This window comes from Sinocyclocheilus anshuiensis, unplaced genomic scaffold (genome assembly GCF_001515605.1).
Source record: "Sinocyclocheilus anshuiensis isolate Anshui unplaced genomic scaffold, SAMN03320099.WGS_v1.1 scaffold1746, whole genome shotgun sequence".
Classification (NCBI taxonomy): domain Eukaryota; kingdom Metazoa; phylum Chordata; class Actinopteri; order Cypriniformes; family Cyprinidae; genus Sinocyclocheilus; species Sinocyclocheilus anshuiensis.
In genome coordinates this window covers 1,382,427-1,402,860 of record NW_015545562.1, presented here as the reverse complement: position 1 = coordinate 1,402,860, position 20,434 = coordinate 1,382,427, and the positions used below count along the sequence as shown (strand labels likewise).

At 39.5% G+C, this 20,434-nt stretch overlaps 3 protein-coding genes and 1 long non-coding RNA gene across 4 annotated transcripts in view; 3 read left to right on the top strand and 1 right to left on the bottom strand.

The window, feature by feature from the left end:
* LOC107698388 (uncharacterized protein C1orf112 homolog) overlaps window positions 1-6,378 on the top strand; it is a 16,834-nt gene extending 10,456 nt beyond the window's left edge. The window contains exons 7-8 of the mRNA XM_016499389.1: window positions 5,662-5,744; window positions 6,060-6,378. Of these exons, the coding sequence (XP_016354875.1) occupies window positions 5,662-5,744; window positions 6,060-6,164 (188 nt within the window). The 3' untranslated portion in view covers window positions 6,165-6,378. The remainder of the gene's footprint in view (window positions 1-5,661; window positions 5,745-6,059) is intronic.
* Window positions 6,379-6,993: 615 nt separating this feature from the next.
* LOC107698389 (uncharacterized protein C1orf112 homolog) lies at window positions 6,994-10,344 on the top strand. The gene is made up of 5 exons (XM_016499391.1): window positions 6,994-7,198; window positions 7,376-7,561; window positions 8,076-8,192; window positions 10,051-10,120; window positions 10,237-10,344. Exons 1-5 carry the CDS (start codon window positions 7,181-7,183, stop codon window positions 10,278-10,280), a joined length of 435 nt encoding a protein of 144 aa, XP_016354877.1. The 5' UTR covers window positions 6,994-7,180; the 3' UTR covers window positions 10,281-10,344.
* A 119-nt stretch (window positions 10,345-10,463) lies between these two features.
* Window positions 10,464-11,604, top strand: LOC107698390 (uncharacterized). The gene is made up of 4 exons (XR_001635341.1): window positions 10,464-10,561; window positions 10,878-10,958; window positions 11,052-11,184; window positions 11,265-11,604. It is a non-coding gene; the product is annotated as an uncharacterized LOC107698390 (long non-coding RNA).
* A 1,101-nt stretch (window positions 11,605-12,705) lies between these two features.
* On the bottom strand, window positions 12,706-20,283 carry scyl3 (SCY1-like, kinase-like 3). Its single transcript, XM_016499388.1, has 14 exons — window positions 20,055-20,283; window positions 19,333-19,531; window positions 18,942-19,127; window positions 18,745-18,858; window positions 18,459-18,515; window positions 17,759-17,861; window positions 17,190-17,301; window positions 16,949-17,026; window positions 16,732-16,871; window positions 16,444-16,631; window positions 16,146-16,317; window positions 14,928-15,098; window positions 13,795-14,549; window positions 12,706-13,272 (listed from the first exon to the last, which is right to left on the bottom strand). The coding sequence occupies exons 2-14, from the start codon at window positions 19,495-19,497 to the stop codon at window positions 13,216-13,218; spliced, it is 2,298 nt and encodes a 765-aa protein (XP_016354874.1). The 5' UTR covers window positions 19,498-19,531; window positions 20,055-20,283; the 3' UTR covers window positions 12,706-13,215.
* Window positions 20,284-20,434: the final 151 nt, after the last annotated feature.

Genomic DNA, 20,434 nt, shown 5'->3' with positions numbered 1-20,434 from the left:
ACTCACCACCAGCGCGTGCCTACCGATCGATTGCCCGCCCAGCGGGGAACGAAATGAGGCAATAGCGGCCACGTAGACTTTCAGTGTTGATGGCAGAGATCCACTATCCAGTCTGTACTGTAGAAAACGCAGCACATCCGACACGGAGCAAGCAGCCGGGTCGATATGAACATCATGGCACCATTTCACAAACACTCCCCATTTCAGAGCATACAAACGCCTCGTGGAGGGCGCCCGCGCCTCCGAGAGCGTGTCGAGCACACGAGAATGCAGAGCATTCAGCTCCTCTGATATCCCCGAAGCAGCCACACATGAAGGCTCCATAACTCCGGGTTCGGGTGCCACACCGAGCTGCTCGTTTGAGACAGCAGATCCTTCCTGATGGGGATCGGCCAGGGCGGCGCCACCAGCAGCTTTGTCAGGTCCGGGAACCAAGGCTGGTTCGGCCGGTTCGGGGCGATGAGTGTCACCTAAGGCTCCTCCTCCCTGATCTTGCATATCACCAGCTGCATTATCTTGATCGGAGGAACGCATACAGCCTGGCTGCTGGCCAGTGCGATATCAGAGCGTCCCCTTCCAGCCGGGAGTGAGAGACAGGGAGAAGAACAGCGGGCAGTGCGCATTCTCACTCGTGGCGAACAGATCCACCTCCGCTCTCCCGTAGCGGGTCCAAATCATCCAAACTGACTCGGGATGCAGCCTCCACTCTCCTTGAGGAATCCCCTTCCTCAAAAGCATTTCCACCCCGCGGTTCAGGAGACCGGGGATGTGCGCTGCTCTGATGGAGAGAAAGTGACTGTCCGTCCATAACAGGAGATTCGCTGCCTGCTTGTACAGAGCCTTGGATTGTACGCCCCCTTGGTGATTTATGTACGAAACCACAGACGTTGTCGGTGCGAATCAGTACATGTTGCTGTTCCAGCTGCGGCTGAAAATCCTTTAGAGCTAAGAACTCTGCTTCCAGCTCCAAGCGGTTTATGTACCACCGGGTCTGAGGTTCTGACCACAGCCCTGAAGCCGGCATGCCCTCGCACACTGCTCCCCATCCCCGAGTCGATGCGTCCGTCGTGACCACGACATGTGACGTCACCAAGCCCAGGGGAACCGCCGGCTGAAGAGATCTTTGCGCCACGGCCTCAGAGCTTCGATGCAGCTGCGGGAGACCGCGATGCGCAAACGGTCCGAAGTCCACGCCGTCCAAGGGGCTCGAGATTTCAGCCATAACTGCAGCGGGTGCATGTGTAGTAAACCCAGATGACATACCGCTGATGCCGCTGCCATGAGTCCCAGCAGCCTCTGAAATTCCTTCAAGTGAACAGAGCTGCCCATTCTGAAATGGCGCAGGGAAGACAAAAGGGCCGCCGAGCGCTCCCGAGAGAGAAGCACACTCTCAGATACGTTATAGACTGACTCGGGGCGAGAATGCTCTGACGCACATTCACACATAGCCCTGAGAACTCCAAATGACAAAGCAGTTTGTCTATAAGGCTGGCTAGTGTGTCCCGTGATTGAGCTAAGATTAGCCAGTCATCCAAATAATTGAGAACGCGCATCCCGCTCGCTTTGAGGGGGGCGAGAGCTGCGTCCATGCACTTCGAGAAAGTGCGCGGGGCCCAAGCCAGCCCAACTGGGAGAACAGAGTACTGGTACGCTGTGCCCTCGAAAGAAAATCTCAGAAAGCATCTGTGATAACAATCTGTGCTATCTGAAAGTGAAAGTACGCGTCCTTTAAATTCACGGACGCAACTAGTCCCCGGGGCGAATTCGCGCCAGGATCTGTTTCAGCGTTATTATCCTGAACGTATGCTTGCAGAGCGCTCTGTTGATGGGCCTGAAATTGGGCAGAGTCCTCCATCTCTCTTGGGCACCACAAAATGGCGGCTGTAAATACCGCTCTCCAGCTCGCTCCTTTTTCGAGCAGATTGCATACCTCTTGTCTCAGAACCAGGGCATTTCGAGGCAGTGTTAGAGACTGCACTACGCCGTTGAAACGGGGTGGTGTGTATCTGAATTGAAGGGCATACCCATGCTCTATCACACCGAGTAACCAGCGTGAGATTCCCGGAATAGTTTTCCACGCGCTCAGGAACTGACATAGCGGCTTTAGCGGCTTGGTTGTTGGATGCGCCGGCGAGTGCTGCGTGGCTATAACCTGTGTGGGCAGCGGCTCTGCACCGCTCTGAGGCGGGGCGAGTGGTGCTACATTGACTGAGTGAGGAGGAAAGAGCTCTTTTGTTGTGTCATCTCAATTATCACCAGTAAAATATGGAGTGCCACAAGGATCTGTCCTAGGTCCTCTGATGCCCCTGCGTGGGAAAGTGCGTGAAAGCGAGGGTTCTCGTGTTCTCGCCTTCATGCGCTTTCCCGCGCAGGGGCATCAGGTGACTCCTTGCCTTTGCACGCTTTTCAGCGCAGGGGCATCAGGTGACTCACTGCCGCTCTGAGGCGGGGGCTGCTTTACTGCTGGTGAGTGGGTAAGCGACTGAAGCGCTTGTCGCCACACTGAAGTGGGGGCTGCATATTGCCTTGAATGAGTGAGAGAGCGGAATCTCTTGTCTCGGTATCTTGTGATTAAGAGAGCAGTATCTTCCAAACATGGCAGCCGCTGATGAGAGGCTGGTATCGTGTGAATGAGTGAGGAGCCAGTGATTGTGCTTTGCACACGGCCGCTCTGAGGTGGGGGGCTGCACACTTAGACAGTGGGTCGTGCGGCGACATGAGAACCCTTAGCTCCAGAATCTGCACTCGGCTCTCCGCTCCGCCTTGGAAGGAGGACGTGAGAAGCCAGGCTTATGTCCTGCAGGTTCGATGGGTGAGAGGAATGCGGACAGTTAGTCGGCATGAGCTCATCACCAGAGTCCTTAAGGTAAGGTCCACCACTGATTGAGGGCAGACGGACTCATCTGGTATCTGAAGAAAAATGTCATACTCACCTGAACGCTGCAGAGGAGCGGCAATCCAGGCACCGCCCTCTGATGAGCGAACCTCAACTGTGAGCTGTAAATAGTTTATAAGCCATATTGTTAGGTTGTTCAGCAAAGTGAAGGAGAAGATTCTGACATAATTGTCGCGTGCACCGCATTTTATACTGCCTCTTGAGCATGTCAGTATTTGCATGCGATTTGCATACTTCGCGACAGTTGGCCAGTCATTTGGACTGGCATGAGCCAATAGGACTTCAGGAAAGGTTGGAAGGGAAGGAGTTCACATAACGGAGAAATGTCTCCGTGATGTCTCGTGAAAGCTCGAGAGGGAGTCGCAGTAGAAGAATACAGGTCGAACTACCTTCTTAATGTTCTCAATAATAACAATAATATAGGTCGAGCTACAGCTGATCAGCCTTCTAGCTAGTAAAAAAAAAAAATGTATTTGTCCAACCGGACAAATAGCCTGATTAAAACATACGTGACAAAAAAATAACCAGCAAAGCATCGAAACACGAGAATGATTCTTCTAATTTTATTAGCCTACATTCAATGTAAACAGAGATTGATAATGTATAGTGTATTTCTGGTATCAAGGTCGTGCTGTTGAGGCTCACTCTGTTTGTCTCTTTGTGAGAGACTTCAGAACAAATGAGCATAAAAGCACACATAAAGAAACTCAGAAGAAACACACAGGTAAAAATTCTAAATGTTTAGTTTATTCATAACATGATATAGTTAAGTAACATACCATGACAAGTGAGCTATTTTGCTGAATATTCTCACGACGCAAAAAGCATTCAAAACACCTACAGAGTGCACCCATGCATTAGGTGAAGTCTAGACTAGTGCGCGTGCGCATTTACAGTGCGCTCTTTCACTGCGTGATTCAGTCTATTAAAATACATTTACAATGATCACAAAATTCAAGACATGGGGGCAGAAAATGTATATATTTATACCACTTCATATAGTTAATCAATTTCAAATGAAGAGTGACGTTTTTTCTCCAAAATTACCATGATTACAAATGTGATATTTATTTTTTACAACAGTTCAATAAACTAGAAGTTAATTAAGAGACTTACGTTTTATACACCATATTGCCTGTTTTTGCAGTATTTCGACAACAAAAATTATTTCAAACATAGCCACAGCACTATTGTGCATCTCTGAGCAACGTGATGGTGTTTATAATTTCAAATATCAGTATTCAGTGTTTTATGTTTAATATATCAAACATTATTTATGCATTTGCAAAAATAGGCCTTTGTAAAGGTAAATAAAAATATGCAGATTTAAGTATGTAAAAGCTGATAGAACACTGATGAAAATATTGCTTCAAAATAAATAGTTTACACCACCAAAAATCTCGGTGATGTGGTGCTTTTGTGGGGATATTTTGCATGGAATATTGTCTGCTGATATGAAAAGTTCACTGTATATCTTAGTAATAAATATAATCTATTACAGCGATGATATTTTTTTTTTCTTTTTACATTAAACACATTAAATATTACATATATGTATGTAATATAATGTGTATTTCCAATACAGGTTTAGGTCTTAAATTTCATATAAGGTGGTATTAAAAAGGTCTTAAAAGTCTTAAATTTAACTTGTTCATGTCTGTAAAAACCCTGTACTTTACATTTGTATAATTTAGCAAGATGAAATTGGCAGACTAGTCAACAGTGATGCAGTTGAGCATCATTTTGAGTTTTAGTTTCATAAATTATACAACATTCCCTGAATTGTCTTTGCATTTATTGATAACATTGATTGATTTATTGATAGTTTATTTTGTTAGTTAGCTATTTTCTTAAAGAAAATAAATCAGTAGTCTTAAACTTGAAAAATATAAAATATATATTGGGTGAAAAATGTAATAATGATAATCGTAAATAAAATGTTATAGTGTTGACTTTTTTTGTTTTTGATTTTTGGCTGTTGGAGCAAAAGGGAATACGGCAATAAGATTGCCTTTCATTGTACAGTACTGGTATAACGTTTGGGGTTGGCAATAATTTATTTATTTATTTTTTCCGAAATGGAAATGTGGAAAATGGTGCCTACTTAAATAGAGATTTTGTTTTCTCTAGGTGCAGCATTTTTGGCTCAAGTACATAATGCGAGCAAAAACTGTCTTTCTACAGATGGTCTGTGTTTGAGGCAGTGTTGCAGAGTTTTCGGCGGTGTATGTTGGCGCGTGCCGTGCCGGTGTGGTTGCCGGGGGAAATGCTGCGAGGGCGGGCTCAGGGTAGAGTCAGTCTGCACCAGCATGTGTGTGTGCATATGTGTGCTTGTGTGGCTGTTCTGCCCACTCAGCACTTCGCTCCATTGGTCAGTGATCCCTTTTATTGAATTTGTTGAATTCTACTCAAGTGTTGTATAACAAAACTTGTTTTTTCTCTCTGGATGATGTGAAAACTAAAATGTACTTAAAATCTTTTGTTTTGAAAAGACCAGTTGCATTTGAGCTTGATATAAATCTTGACATAATTATATTCTTATGCTATTCTTGTGATTACTAAGATTAACATGGTTCTCTCAAAGAAAACATTGAAAGAAGTTATTAATCATTACTTTTAATATTAGCTTTTAAAGAAATGTAATTTATGCCCAAAGTGGTGTTAGAAATTGAATGCTGAAATAATTTTCAGCTGGCCAAGTGACAAAAATTTCATCAGAAAAAACATCATATAGTCTTGTTGTCCTCTCTGTTTCCTTCTTTCAGGAGCGGTCACTATTAGCCACCGTATTGCAGGCAGAAACGCAGACGGCTGTCTTGGCCACAGATGTCTGGTGCTTCCTGGCACGGTAAGTGTACATGCACACCCATGAGTGTAGACCATCGGACTTCTATGACTACTACTTTCCAGAGCTGTCACAGAGACGCCAAGCATGAACAATCAGGGGACATTCCTGTTTTTAATGTTTTTAAGTATAAATTTCCAAAGTTTTGTCATTGTGGTTTAGGAGTCATTCCCCTAAAACCCCCTAAATAATATTGATAACCATACTCTGCTTAGACATGTGTCTATACAAGTTGGAAAACATCTACAGCTCTAAAGAATGCAAGAAAAACATGCTTATATACAATATCAGAGTTGTGTTCTTTCTGTCTCTCTTCAGGTAGGGCACGGCCGAGTTGTGTTTTCATCATGTTCTCCTTCTTGCTCACCTGGGAATGCGACCTTTTTGTGCTCTTGTGGTATTCTGGAAACCTGTCTGGAATGAGGGACCACAGGGGACCCTTTTTCTCTCTTACACCCTGACTGAGCTGACAATTGGTGTCAAAATAAGCATGGGGAAGAACACACCTGTCTATCACAACAGTCTTGTGCTATTTTTCTTGTGTGCTTGGTATTCTTGTAAATGTTGTTAATTATTACAAGTGTTAGTGAACAACTTATTCTATGGGTTCTATATACAGTATGTGTATGGATAAACACACACAAATACACAAAGTCCTCATATGCTTACCAGGTCTGCATTTATTTGATCAAAATTACAGTAAAAACAATAATGTTAACTTAAAATTATTATTTTTAAACTATACACAACTAATCAAAAGTTGGTAAGATTTTTTTGTATGTTTTTGAAAAAGTCTTATGTTTGCCAAGGCTGCATTTATTTAATCAAAAATGCAGTACAACAGTGATGCTGAACACTAATGACTTTTAAAAATATATTTCAAAGTATAATTTCCAGTATTCTTTCATGAATAGAAAGTTCAAAAGAACAGCATTTATTTGAAATAGAAATCTTTTGTATCGTTAAAAATGGTTTTACTGTCTTTTTTGATCAATTTAATGTGTCTTTGTTGAAGAAAAGTATTAATATCTTTAAAAAAATAAAGTCTATACATTTTTGTGTGTGTGTGATCTTTACATCTGACAGTTAGAGAAAGTCCAAATACCTTTGTCTTCATTTAGACCATACATCTATGTTTTGCCTCAAGACTGTATTTGTTCTATTCTGTTTCCTTACAATTTAATTTTTCTGTTTTAAAGATGAATAAACACTCTTGACCCATTGTAATTCAATTGGAGAGTGTTTAGAATTTCTTTTTTAAGTTTTCTTGGTTTAAACATTATGTCTGAACAAACTGCAAGAAAACCTCAAGTTTTTAGTAGTCCACTAATCGCTTCCATGACCTGTATTGTTGTTGTACTGTCTAGATAAGGTCATGTCCTGGTGAGGGTTATCAGCTGTTTCACTTGACCCTGCTGCTTAGACGTCTGCTATTTCTCATGACACCAAAACAACAGGTTAGTTTCTTTTTCTCTAGTCCAGATAAAGAAAATGAACACCGCTCTGCAGAAAAAACTTCCTCAGAACACTGATGAGTTTGTAATATAGTTTATTTTTGTTACCACAGTTGTTTTGGTTTTGTAGGTAGCAAAATGGTACATTTTAAAAATGTGATGGAGTGTTTCTTGTAACAGGTGGAGTTTGTGGAGCACTTCCCTCCTGCTCAGGAGGAGAACCTCTGTGTGTGGCGCCACACTCTGCTGAGGGGTCTGTGCGCAGAGGCACGTATGCGGGTGGAGAAAGAGGTGCTTTCCAGGGCTTCTGTTGTGCTGCAGGAATGGCAGAATAACAGCTACAGGATGGGAGATATACCGAGACTTGTGAGAGAAATAAAGTAACATTTGCGCCACTGAACACAAACTTTATTCTTAACAGGATGTTTTCCATCTTTTTGAATTACACAAGGCCTTGATTTTAAAAACATAAAAAATGCTGGCATATTATACAAACAACTTCACCACTAACAGTTCATTACCCAAGACACAATTGGGTAATGAAGAGGAAACAGACAGTCTTCGATCCACATTCAAGTTCCAAGGCTATGAATGTGTTTTATGCCTCAGTCTTACCCTGATCAAATTCTGGTGAGGGTTGTTGTAGATTAAAGTTTTGATTATGGACACAAAACAAAATCATGCACTTACACAGTTTGACCATGGACAACTTTGGGGTTTTTATTGTTATTTAAACACTTAAGATTTTATTGTGTTGTAGATTGACACATCAGCAGTGTGTAAACTCTATCTGACATCCTGCCTTTGAAAACCAGACTGGCCTTTAAGATAAATATCTTGCCCAGGCTTGGTTTTAACTTTGTTTCTCCTTGTGATTCAGAACCGGATACTAGGCTGTGTGCTGATGTTGATGGGCGGAAGCAACCTGCAGGCTGAGTGTATGATATCTTCTGTGAAGATCATCTCTCAGCTGTGGAGTTGCATGAGTAGCAACCAGGTGATCAGATTTCACATACACATTATGGACCCACTTTATATTAAGTGGCCTTAACAACTATGTACTTACATTTAAATTAATAATTTGGTACAATGCACTTATTGTGTACATGCATGTTTTTACATTGTACTTATATTTTTAAAATACCTGCATGTAATTACATCTGTAATTCATTTCTGTAATTACATTTATAATTACACAGTTGACCCATCCCTTACACCTTTACCCACCCTTAAACCTACCCATACCAACAAACCTGTCCCTAACCTTACCCGTATCCCACCTCAATAGCAGCAAAAGTGTTTTGCAATACAATATGAACACAAAGAAGTACATTGTACTTAATTTTTGATGTAAGTACATAGTAGTTAAGGCCACTTAATATAAAGTGGGGCCCACATAACTGTTCAAAAATTTGGGGTCAGTACAGGGGACATCAGATGCAAAATTCACTTTTACATGGTGTTTGAACATAAATGTGTGTTGGCAGTGTGTGTACACAACCACCCTATAATGATAAAAATCCACCCAGTGCTTTTTTTAAATCCCCAAAAATTGTAAGCACTGTCTCAGATCAAGCCATTTAAAGATTCTTGGCCCCTCCCACGACTATTGACCAACACTGCCATTTTAGCATTGACCCGCCCTGAGTGAGCTGCAAACAGTCCGCTTTTGTGTAAATTGTTGTGATGCCGGAGCAGGTGTAGACAAGAATGTCTCCCAAGCGATTGAGGTCTTTTGTTGTTGGATGTAATAATGAACAGCCGTCGTCATTTACTCCCGACATCTGAGCCGCTGAATACAAAGTGGATTGTTTTTGAAGGTAATGCTCCCCTGATCTACCTAAATTCGTTTATGTTTGTGCGAATCACTTGTGATCCAGCTTCACCTACAGAAGCTTTTTTGTTTTTAAAGGATCTTTGCAAATCACCTTTCCTAATAATGTGCTAGTTAGCAAGTTCCACAACGAATGTGGCTAAAGTTTACAGTCTCTTGAGAATGGCTCTTCACCTCACGGAAAAGAGGGGCTGGGTGAGCAGAGCTCATTAGCATTTAAAGGGACATGCGCCGAAACGGCTAGGTGTGAACAGAGCTGTTTTTGACCAGTTAAAAAGGGTGTTGTTCTACACTACCATTGAGAAATTTTAACATAGGCAAGTAATAATATTTTGTAACTGATACGGAATTTAATAGGTAGCCAGTGCAGAGACTGTAAAATTGGGGTAATATGATCATATTTTCTTGACCTGGTAAGGACTCTAGCCGCTGCATTTTGGACTACCTGTAGCTTGTTTATTGAAGATGCAGGACAACCACCTAGCAGTGCATTACAATAGTCCAGTCTAGAGGTCATGAATGCATGAACTAGCTTTTCTGCATCAGAAACAGGTATCATGTTTCGTAACTTGGCAATGTTTCTAAGATGGAAGAATGCTGTTTTTGTAACATGGGAAATATGATTTTCAAAAGACAAGTTGCTATCTAATATAACACCCAGATTTTTGACTGTAGAGGAAGTAACCGTACATCCGTCTAGTTGCAAACTGTTGCAAAGTGTGTTATAGACTTTTCATGAAGCCCTAAAGAATCATACCAACTTGTGGAAAATGGGCATCTGATGTCCCCAAATGTTTTTGAGCAACAAATCCGCGTATTAGAATGATTTCTGAAGGGTCATGTGACACTGAAGACTGCCAACTCATGAATAAATTCATTTTAAAATTCACTAAAATTGAAAAAGGTTATTTTGTATTTAATAATATTTCGCAGTATTACTGTTATTACTGTATGTTTGATTAAATAAATGCAACCTTGGTGAGCATAAGATACTTTTCAGAAACATTTCTTTCTTTCTTAGAGTCTTACTGACTTACCTGTCAATATCAGCTGTTCTGATCAGCAGTATAGAGCCACATGTCATTGTTCAGGTGATATTTTAACATTTATTCTTTTCTTTGGGCCTTCATAGTTTCAGAATTCATCTTTTTAGATCTTAGTTAATTTTGATGCAAGTTTTTTATTAATTTTTTTTGCAAAACAACAGGCCGTTTCCTGTTTGAGTGGGTTGACTATCCAGAAATGCCCTGATGACCTTCTTTTAGCTGCTTTGGAGTTCCTTGCTTCCATGGGAAGAATATTTATTTCTCACAATATTCAGGTAGAAGTGGAATATGAGTAAAAAAATAAATAAAAGACAGGAAATTAGTTCTTTCATTGGTCATTTCATTGTGCGTGCATCTGTATATGTATGTGTGTGACTGCAGTGTCAAGTTTTGCCCAGAATCAGTGGTCTGTTTAATGGTCTCCTGACTCACCCATCCTGGCTGATCCTCCATCATGTCCTGGAGGCCTTTGACCTCTTTGCAGAGGTGGGAATTTCCCCATTATATAACCAACCATGTTTTTATTAAATAATAGACATTTCCTTAATTGTTAAATTTGTATTTGAGTAAATCAGAAGTGAATGTATAATGATAAGTTCTTGACTCAATGGTGCATTTACTTCAGCAAGTATAGATAAATCCTATAACGTAAAGCTAAGTGATAATTTTCTCTCTCAAGAACTTGAGTTTTTATTATTATATATTTATTTGGTAAAAAATAAATCTCAAATCACATCCCTCTTTATCACTTTTTTCAGTCAACAGTTTTGTAATCTAGCTCAAATGTCTCTTGTAACTTAAGATAACCAACCATGAGGAAGTGATTTCTCAGACATTGACATCAGAGGAGATCAAAACCAAAGTGTTAAACTTCCTCAGTAAGGTATGAAATGAGAGATACATATCGACTTAAAAAAAATGTGTATTTGTCTTATTTCAGTGCTCCTTATATAGATTAATGTATCACTTTCTACAGACCGTCTCACACCAGGAGTCTTGAGGAAGCAAGACTAGAACGTCTGAAGGAGTGGAGGAGTATAATAGAGAAACACTGTGAGCAAATGGAGCATGAGACCAGCTCACCTGTACACACGCCACTTACTGAGGAGGTGAGTGAGAGGATGGCTTTATTGCCTTACATACCTATGGAACAAGTTTTTACTAATTCTGCAATTCTTTACCTGTTCAGCCATGTCTGAAGAGGGCAAGACAGGAGACGGAAGTAGAAGAGGAGTATGAGCGATGCCTCCAGACAGCAGAAAGTGCCTTGAAAGCCCTGCAGGCAATAGTGGGGCCAGACCACAACATGTCCCCGCCTCAGTGGGTCAGGACCAGACTTGAGGTTTTACAGACACTGATAACTCAAATCAACACCACTGCAATAGAGCAGCCCTGATTCAACTACAACACCTCTACCTATAGCTACTTTTAACACATTAATGCTGTCTTTGTTCCATGTCACTACGTTTACTAAAGTCACCCAAGATATTTGTATAAAAGTTGTATTTTTTTAAGTTTATATGGAAAAGAGTCACTCCAAAGACAATTCAATTGATTAAACTTCATTAAAATGTGTTTTGTGGATTTTTTAGTCGGTGACTTGATTGTGAGTGATTGACACTGAATACTAAAGTCTAAAGCTCTGCTTTTAATGGTGCATTCACACTGTCAGAATTGCTGTAATATCAAGATTATAGTATATTCAATAATTACAGCTCTGATTTTTCTGAGACCTCCAACTTAATCTCGCAACTGTGGTAATTCCAACATGGCTGACACATATTAATGCCAAAATCATATTATGCCAATTAAGTAGCAGCATTTAATTTTTTGGGGGTCATGCATGGAGATGAGAAAAGTAGGGTAAGGACTTGGATCTATCCATTGGTTGTTGTTGAGATGTGAGTGTTGCTCTTAAAAATGCATGCAGAAATTGAAAATGCTTATTTGTGGAGGGGTGGGCTTTAGGTGAACAAAATTATTCTGAAATTCTGCATACGTAACCAGACATTTTCACTGGAAGATCATGATGTTTTGATTAAACATAATGGAGTCAAAATAAAACAACAACATACATAAACATGAATTGTTCACAATAAGATGTATAAATTGCATTTACAAAAAATATTACCTGAATTCTCATCTCATGCCAACTTAATATTTAATAAAAAAAAGGCCAGTTTTTATCTGGTATGCAAATAAATGCAATAAAAAGACTAATTGCAGTTAATCCTTTAAATATTACAATGGCATCATAGCTGCCCGTTAAGATTTTGAATTGTGAACATTCTAAAAGCTAATTCACACTGCACCAATAGACACCAGCAATTACCAGATTACATCAGAGTTTGTTAGAAAATCATACCATACTGTCCAGACATTCCTGACCTGACAAACTGATTGAATGTTCAATGGGTAAAAACAAACACCGACCAATGGCAACAGACCAACAGGCCTAACACACAGTTCTGAAATCCATCAAACATGTCTGCTGGCCTCAGTTAGTGTCTGTTGATGCCGTGTGACCTTGCCTTAAGTCAATGGGAGATTTTTTTTTTTTTTTTACCAAATTTCAGTCAATATTATATCAAAATTTCACCAAAAACAAATCAAAGCAGGTCAAATACCATAAAACCATTTTATTTAGTCAGCAGCTGATAATACAAATAAATTATGTCGGGCTCTCACCCAATCTAATGAACACAAATTAGAGTCTATATATTTCTTCTCAAGTTGAGGCTGTCTGTCCTCTAAGGCTCACTGAACAAAACAAAAAAAAGCTGTATGGCACAAATAAAACCTGACATTAGAAGTGGATGTATTTCCAGGTTATGTACCCCTCCTCAGTGCAACATGACTGAAGGACTCCTAATAGGATTTGGCATGTTTAGGTCCATCATGCCATCTTGAAAAAGCTAAACAAGACTAAACCTTTTTCTGTAGCTGATCAATTTCTATGGCGACAGTAGACTGATTATCTCATTGGACTGGGTGGGGGAATCTTAAAATACACACTACTCTCTTAAATCGTAGTTACTAAATTTTTATGTTGGTCTTTAGTGATAATATCATAATGGCATATGTAAGTGTTCTTGTATTGGAATCTCTCTCATATGGCTTTCTGTAGAGGACCACACTGATCACCAGGCGTTCTCATCTTCCCAGTTGAGGTCATTGCCCCATCCTTCTGCCTCCGTCTGTCGAGGCAAAACAAAAGTACATCTCGTCAGTTCATCATATGTGACCCTGGACCACAAAACCAGTCATAAGGGTCAATTTTTTGAAATTGAGATTTATACATCATCTGAAAGCTGAATAAATTAGCTTTCCGTTGATGTATGGTTTGTTAGGATAGGACATTTGCCTGAGATACAACTATTTGAAAATCTGGAATCTGAGGGTGCAAAAAAATCTAAATACTGAGAAAATCACTTTTAAAGTTGTCCAAATGAAGGTCTTAGCAATGCATATTACTAATCAAAAATTCAGTTTTAATATATTTACAGAAGGAAATTTACAAAATATCTTCATGGAACATGATCTTTACTTAATATCCTAATGATTTTTGGCATAAAAGAAAAATCGATAATTCTGACCCATACAATGTATTGTTGGCTATTGCTACAAATATACCCCAGCGACTTAAGACTGCTTTTGTGCTCCAGGGTCACATATAATTATAAAGCCATGAAACGGATTGGTCGCATAGGTAAACTTACCTCAGTCAAGTCAGCAGCTGCAAACTTGCTAGTGAGGCTCAGTGTATCTATTGATGGGTCTGATGTTGTGTGTCCCGTGATGGGTTCTCTGACCGAGCTCTCCACGGGGAGCAGAAGAGATGAGGAAGACAGCTTTATATCTGGGACCATGTCTGCAAAGAAGTCTAGTTCTGGATCTGGCTCTGGCTTCTTCACTGCAATTGTGAACTCCTCCCCGAGACATCCAGCTTCAGAGCTTTTGATTGTGCTTTTTGGCTTGGGCTCTAATGCTAAACTTGTTTTGCTGGGTTTGAGGGTGTCAGTTGCCTGATTCCAACCGGTGTCCCATGATGAGGTATGGTTATGATCTGTAGCGCTTTTGACACTAGAGTTCAGTTTGAGTGCTTTTGAGTACCTTGAAGATCCGGTGCTAGATTCAGATGGAGATAACACCTTGCTTTTTGTTGATGTCTTTGGTACAGAGACTGGTAAAGAAGCCGAGGGCGAGTGGTCTGAGGTCACTTCTGAGTCCTCAAAATCATCCCAGGGTTCCTCGCTTTCATCCTCATTGTCAGCGGAGTTGCTCTGACCTGGGACATCTGCTGACCGAATGCTAATCTGGACTGACTGGGTCTTGTCCTTTTCTGCTTCCTCTGTGTCACTCCAGTTAGGCCAGTCTTCGTCGGATCTCACCGCTCTGTTAGTTTTCGTGTTGTCTGCAGCTTGTGTGCCCATTCTGTACCCATTCAACGGGAACGACATCTCGCTGCTAAACACTAGAGAGATCACTTGATTCAGAAGGGTTGTACATTCCAGCACCAAGTAGGGACAAGCAAATGCAATTCAAGATAACTTCAGCCTTTCTTTTCAAATTATTGCTTCACAATAAGCAGTTCAGAAATGTTACTGTTAAAGGGGTCATATGATGCTTTTTTAAAGATCATTATTTTGTGTATTTGGTGTAACAGAATATGTTGACATGCTTTAATGTTCAAAAAACACATTATTTTTCAAATACTGTACATTATTGTAGGTCCTCTATGCCCCGCCTCTCTCATCACGAACAGCTTGTAACACTCCAAAGAGAAAGGAAAACTTGAAATCGCATCATATGACCCCTTTAAGAGTGGCTTTAAAAATCAGTTGTGGCATACCTGCTCTCTCTGCTGTGGTGTGCTGGGTGCTGGTCTTTTCAGTTGCTTGGAAGGAGTACATGTTTTCTAAAACCACCTTTTCGTCCTCTGTGTCCTTAGGGAACAGATTTAGGACCTTTGGTGGTTGTGAGACATGGGGATGGATTGGCCCAACAATATGCACGGGTGATGCTGCAGAGGAAAAGAGGTTTGGTATCGGTAAGGTTTTTTTAATGGTTATTTGATAAAAAAAAATGGAAGTAATATTGTGAAATATTATTACAATTTAAAATAACTGTTTTCTATTTTAATGTATTTGAAAATGTCATTTATTCCAGAGATGGCAAAGCTGAATTTTCAGCAGCCATTACTCCAGTCTTCAGTGTCACATGATCCTTCAGAAATCAGCTGCTGACTGCTGAGTTTAATTTGTTTGTGGTCAATGTGATTAATTTTAAATATTTGTTTTAATATATATTTGTATAGATTTACTTTCTTTCCCTAAAAGAGGAACTGAATGCACTACTAGAAAACAAATATATATCAATTGTGACCCTGGACCACAAAACCAGTCATAAGTAGCACGGGTATATTTTGTAGCAATAGCCAAAAATATATAGTATGGATCAAAATGATCGATTTTTCTTTTATGCCAAAAATCATTAGGATTTGAAGTAAAGATCATGTTCCATGAAGATATTTTGTACATTTCCTACTATAAATATATCAAAACTTAATTTTTGATTAGTAATATGCATTGCTAAGAACATAATTTGGACAACTTTAAAGGCGATTTTCTCAATATTTATTATTTTTGTGCACCCTCAGATTCCAGATTTTCAAATAGTTGTATCTCGACCAAATATTGTCTTATACTAACAAACCAGACATCAATGGAAAGCTTATTTATTCAGCTTCCATATGATTATATATAAATCTCAATTTCAAAAAATTGTCCCTTATGTCTTATTTTATGCTCCAGGGTCACAATTGTATATAAAATGATGCAGCAGCGTCCTCCAGTGGCCTCAAAACAACATTTACATTGAATACAGGTTAATATACCAACTTAAGCAGTCTAAATGTTTTTTTTTTATATAAATAGAAATTATTCTCAATTAAAATTAGTGAAAGTCAATCAAGCTAACTTATTATGGTCATTAACTTATTTAGTTAAATATGTAGAGAATTAGTAAACTCCCTCTCATTATAAAAGTGCATTAACAGACAGTGTCTTACTCTCTGGGGTGACCTCTGTAGACTTGGTGAAGTTTGGCGTAGTCCGTTTAAAGACTTTGGTCCTCTCCCCACCAACAACCACTCGGGCTCCCAGCAACGGGACAAGCACAGCCAAACTCTGTAGTGTCATAGCGACGAGTGAGTCATTTGTATCTCTCATTCCCAGCAAAACCTGCAAGATAAAGTGCAGAAAAATAACTGACACAATCCCAGTATCAACTTAAAAACATCCTCACTTTACTCAAAAGAATTCAGTATCACTCAGCTGTTGATACGAACACAAACATTGTCTCAGTACCTGAGGAAGAATCTGATTTTTCAGTTCTTCATGAGGAAAGAACTCAGCATAGATATGAATGTGGGAGAGAAGCACGATCCTGACATGCTCCTCGTTCACCTTATAGAGCTTAAGGAGCTGAGGAACCACGTATCTCCGATACAAAGACAAAGACAGAAGACACTCCTCACCAGCGCTCACACTCGAGTCTGGACATCAGAAAACAGTCAGTCAGCATCATAACTGAGACTAATGCTACTAAACAAGTGTACAGTAAGCATCTCCTAAAGCTTTACTGACTAGTTCTACCTTGCTTAGGCCGTAAGAGGTGCGGAAGGAAGCTTTTGACAGCCATGGGCTCAGCAAACACCAATGAATTGAGCAATTTAGGAGCCAGACGTGTAGCAATTAACTCCTCTGGGAGGTTCTGAACTCGGTCCAAGAGAAACCTTCAGAAACGTACTAGTTATTTAAGCACGTCACCCTTCTAGGGTAATAAAATCATGCATTTGAAAGGGAAACTTACTTGAAGAATTCATTTTTCTCCTCTTCATTTTTCAGGGTCAAACTCTTCAGAAAATTCATGATATCTAAGAAGTCATTTCTATAAGAATTAAATATTGCAAAGTTTAGGTATTTAAATCATTTAATTATCTTAATAATCTTACTTCAATAGAGGTGAAATTGACATTTGTGAAATTAAAATTGATTTCAAAAGACCACTATTGATCAGAAAAGTTTTAACAAAAAAGTTTTTAAAAGCGAACCTGAAGAACTTGTGGGTCAGCAAACTGCTGAGAGATGGGCGAGACATGGGGTCAGGGGTCAAGAGGCTGGCCTGCAGCATGTTCTTTAGACTCTCCAATAAATCATCTGAGACTGAGACAGAAAGTTTGGGTGGAGGAGCACATGGAGGTTACAAAGATGGGGAGCGGACATGGAAAAATAAATAAAAACGTGGAAGAAACAGGGAATGGAAAAACATACCACAATTTAGTGAGTGAGACTAAAAGAAAAAAAAAAAGATAGCACAAAAACAACAGAGCATATGTTTTCAGTAAGGCCCTGTTCCAAAAAACAACAACATAAAAGCCAAAAGGTTGCATCACCATTACAGTGCTCATGTGGATCATTTTGTTCTTTGAAGACATCATGACCTGCCATGAATGGAAAACTTGTACCCGACATGTAAAATCGTTTTGCACGCAGTTGTCAGTCCATTTACAATTATGTCAATGTCTATGCAGTAAGGGCTTAGCAACTGCCACAACAGGATGAATCCTAGACACACTCATCCTGCTATACATGCGTCTGTTGAATTAAGAGTGTTACTAACCATGTCCCGTCAGAAGTGGAAGAAGAGCCTCCGCCATCACCCCGAATGAAAAAGCATCTCGGGAGTGGGCATGCTTGTCAGGAAGAGTTTTGAATCCTTCAAGCTAAAAATAAAATAAAAAAACATTATTATATTGCTGAGACATAATGATCAGGACTGTCGTCAGCCTTTAATTTTGTCCCAGGCCTTGTAAATTCTGGCAACAAATCTGAATATGATTATATATACACACTAACATTAAATTAATGTTTGGGGTTGGAAGGATTTTTATAATGTTTTTGAAAGAAGTCTCCACCAAGGCTGCATTTATTTGATTCAAAATACAGTAAAAACAGTAATATTGTGAGATATTATTACATGAATTTATTATATTTAAACAGCTGTTTTCTATTTTAATATATTTGGAAATGTAATTTGTTTGTACAATGGCAAAGTTGAATTTTCATTCTAATATGTTGTTTTGGTACATAAGTAACATTTCTTCTTATTATCAATGTTTTTGCTATTATAAAACGGTTATGCTGCTTTGTTGTACATTTGTTTTCTCTGGATTCTTTGATAAATAGAATGTTTAAAAGAGTAGCATTTATTTGAAATAGAAATCTTTGTAACATTATAAATCTTTAATGTCTTTACCATCAATGCATCCTTGCCGAGTCAAAGTCTTAATTTCTTAAAAAAATACAAATATGGTTCCTACCTTCTCCTCTGGAGGAATGGCACCATTTTCCCTTACATTCTGGATACTTCTGAGAAACTGGAGAGGAAGTCACACATAAACAGAGTTACAGTACTTAACTTTGTATATATTTGTTATTAAAGGTATTTAACCAATTGTAACAGAACCATGTCATTAAAAATGTAATTTCCCTAAATCTTTTGAAACAAAAGAGAAATTGAGTCCCAGAGGGTAAAAAAAAAGATTTGCACTCACTATAATGTATGCAAAAGGCATAAATCAACACTTAAGCAGTTACGGATGTCACCTCTGGTGTTGCCTCTGAAAACTTGCAGACAGTTTCCATCCCCCCAAGTTTCCAATGGCCATCTTCACTGACAAACACTGAGGATATGCACACATTGTTGTGACTTGATTTGCCCTAAGAGACAAGAGAAAGAAATTATTTAGTTAAAGTGTAAATATTACTAAAAATATTTAAAACAATAATTAATAGTGTCTTACCCCATCATGTAGAAAGACGAGTGCTTGCAGCAGGTCATAGAGGCCTGCACAGATCTCCTCTGGAGTAAGATTGTCTAGCAGCCGTTTTAATGGTTGAACTGGTTCTGTCACTAAATGTATACCTCCATCCTGCACTGAGCATGACAGGAAGCGAAGAAGACATGGGTGCCTTAATGTCTTCAAATGCTGTAAAGGAATCAGGTAAATTTATGACAAATAGCTGAGAGATTTGAGATTTAAGTGTGTTTTTTATATATAATTTGTATTAAATGAATTTACTATTATATACAGGTATATAGAGAATTATGAGTAGGTGTGAGTAGGTTTGTCCAAACCTTTTACAGCCAATGTATGTCATTGGTGCGGTTACATATCAACTGTTTACTTTTACCTTGGCAGCTTTATTGACTTTATCTTTATTGTCTTGCTTATGCACAAAGACGGAGGCAGGCTTGCCATCCCGGAGGAGGGCAGAGTACATGGTAAGACCAGACGGCAGTGTCAGCAATGGCTCTTCCAGCACACAGCTTGGCAGGGCACTGCTCTCAGCACCCATCCTTACACTGAGGTGGTATGGTCTGCCTATCACACTGTCAGTGAAAAACATAATGAGTATCTGTCTGTACTACAAAAAGCACCCACATCTTGAATATCTCCTTGATATGTATGCTGGTGACAGACAACGTTAATCAAGAAAATGCAATAAGCTTTCACTTTTTAAACGGGGTAACTGAGTATTCATTGACATGCAACGATAAGCAGCATGCAAGTTGTCAAAAGCAGCTGAATGTTAAGTTAAGTTATAATTTTAATTCGACCTAACCTGGCTTTCAAATACAATCTGAAAATAACATTCAGACTAAGATGTCACAGTTAATGACATATGGTTGCAATCACATGCAAGTTTTCCAATCAACGTGTCATTTTAGGGATTCTCGACAGAGCTGTATATAATGTATCAACACTTGCAGAATCACACTGGACAAGCTCTCATCGTCATACATTAGATTGATTTGCTTCGCTTGTTAATTGTTACTCGGTATTCGGGAGAAATGTTTATTTTATGTGCCGATCTATTCCTCATACAGGACAGTTGTACAGCGAGCAGGCTACCTGTACGGCGGTGTCACCTCGCAGGAAGCGAATTGCCTAAGAAAACCAGTTTTCCTTTCCAGTAGACAACCTTATTGCAAAAAAAAAAAAAAAACCTCAGCGTTCGCTTTCCGTTAACTTCGACCAAGCCTTTGCGCCGCAGACAAACACTTTAAATTCATTTTTTCTACAACAAATCAGTCGATTTGACAGACTGCATCGATTGCGGCACGATGCACAACTTCCTGTTCGCAAACTGTAAACACCGGCTCTTCCTGTTATAGATTTGGACGGAACCATCTCGCTACACAGGGGTGACTCTGTCTCTTAATAACGACAGGGGAAACATCTTTTAAGACTGATTTTTAGCTCAGCATTTTACGCAATGAGATACATTTAAA

Bases quoted from the DNA above. Each gene is read 5' to 3' on its own strand.
- LOC107698389 (XM_016499391.1), top strand. The intron at 7,562-8,075 runs GTGAGAGAAATA...CTTGTGATTCAG, and splicing joins TGGGAGATATACCGAGACTT to AACCGGATACTAGGCTGTGT. The intron at 10,121-10,236 runs GTGATATTTTAA...GCAAAACAACAG, and splicing joins AGCCACATGTCATTGTTCAG to GCCGTTTCCTGTTTGAGTGG.
- scyl3 (XM_016499388.1), bottom strand. From the start codon at position 19,497: ATGGGTGCTGAGAGCAGTGCCCTGCCAAGCTGTGTGCTGGAAGAGCCA. The intron at 18,859-18,941 runs GTAAGACACTAT...CTTGTCTCTTAG, and splicing joins TCGTCTTTCTACATGATGGG to GGCAAATCAAGTCACAACAA. The intron at 17,862-18,458 runs GTAGGAACCATA...TTTTATTTTTAG, and splicing joins CCATTCCTCCAGAGGAGAAG to CTTGAAGGATTCAAAACTCT.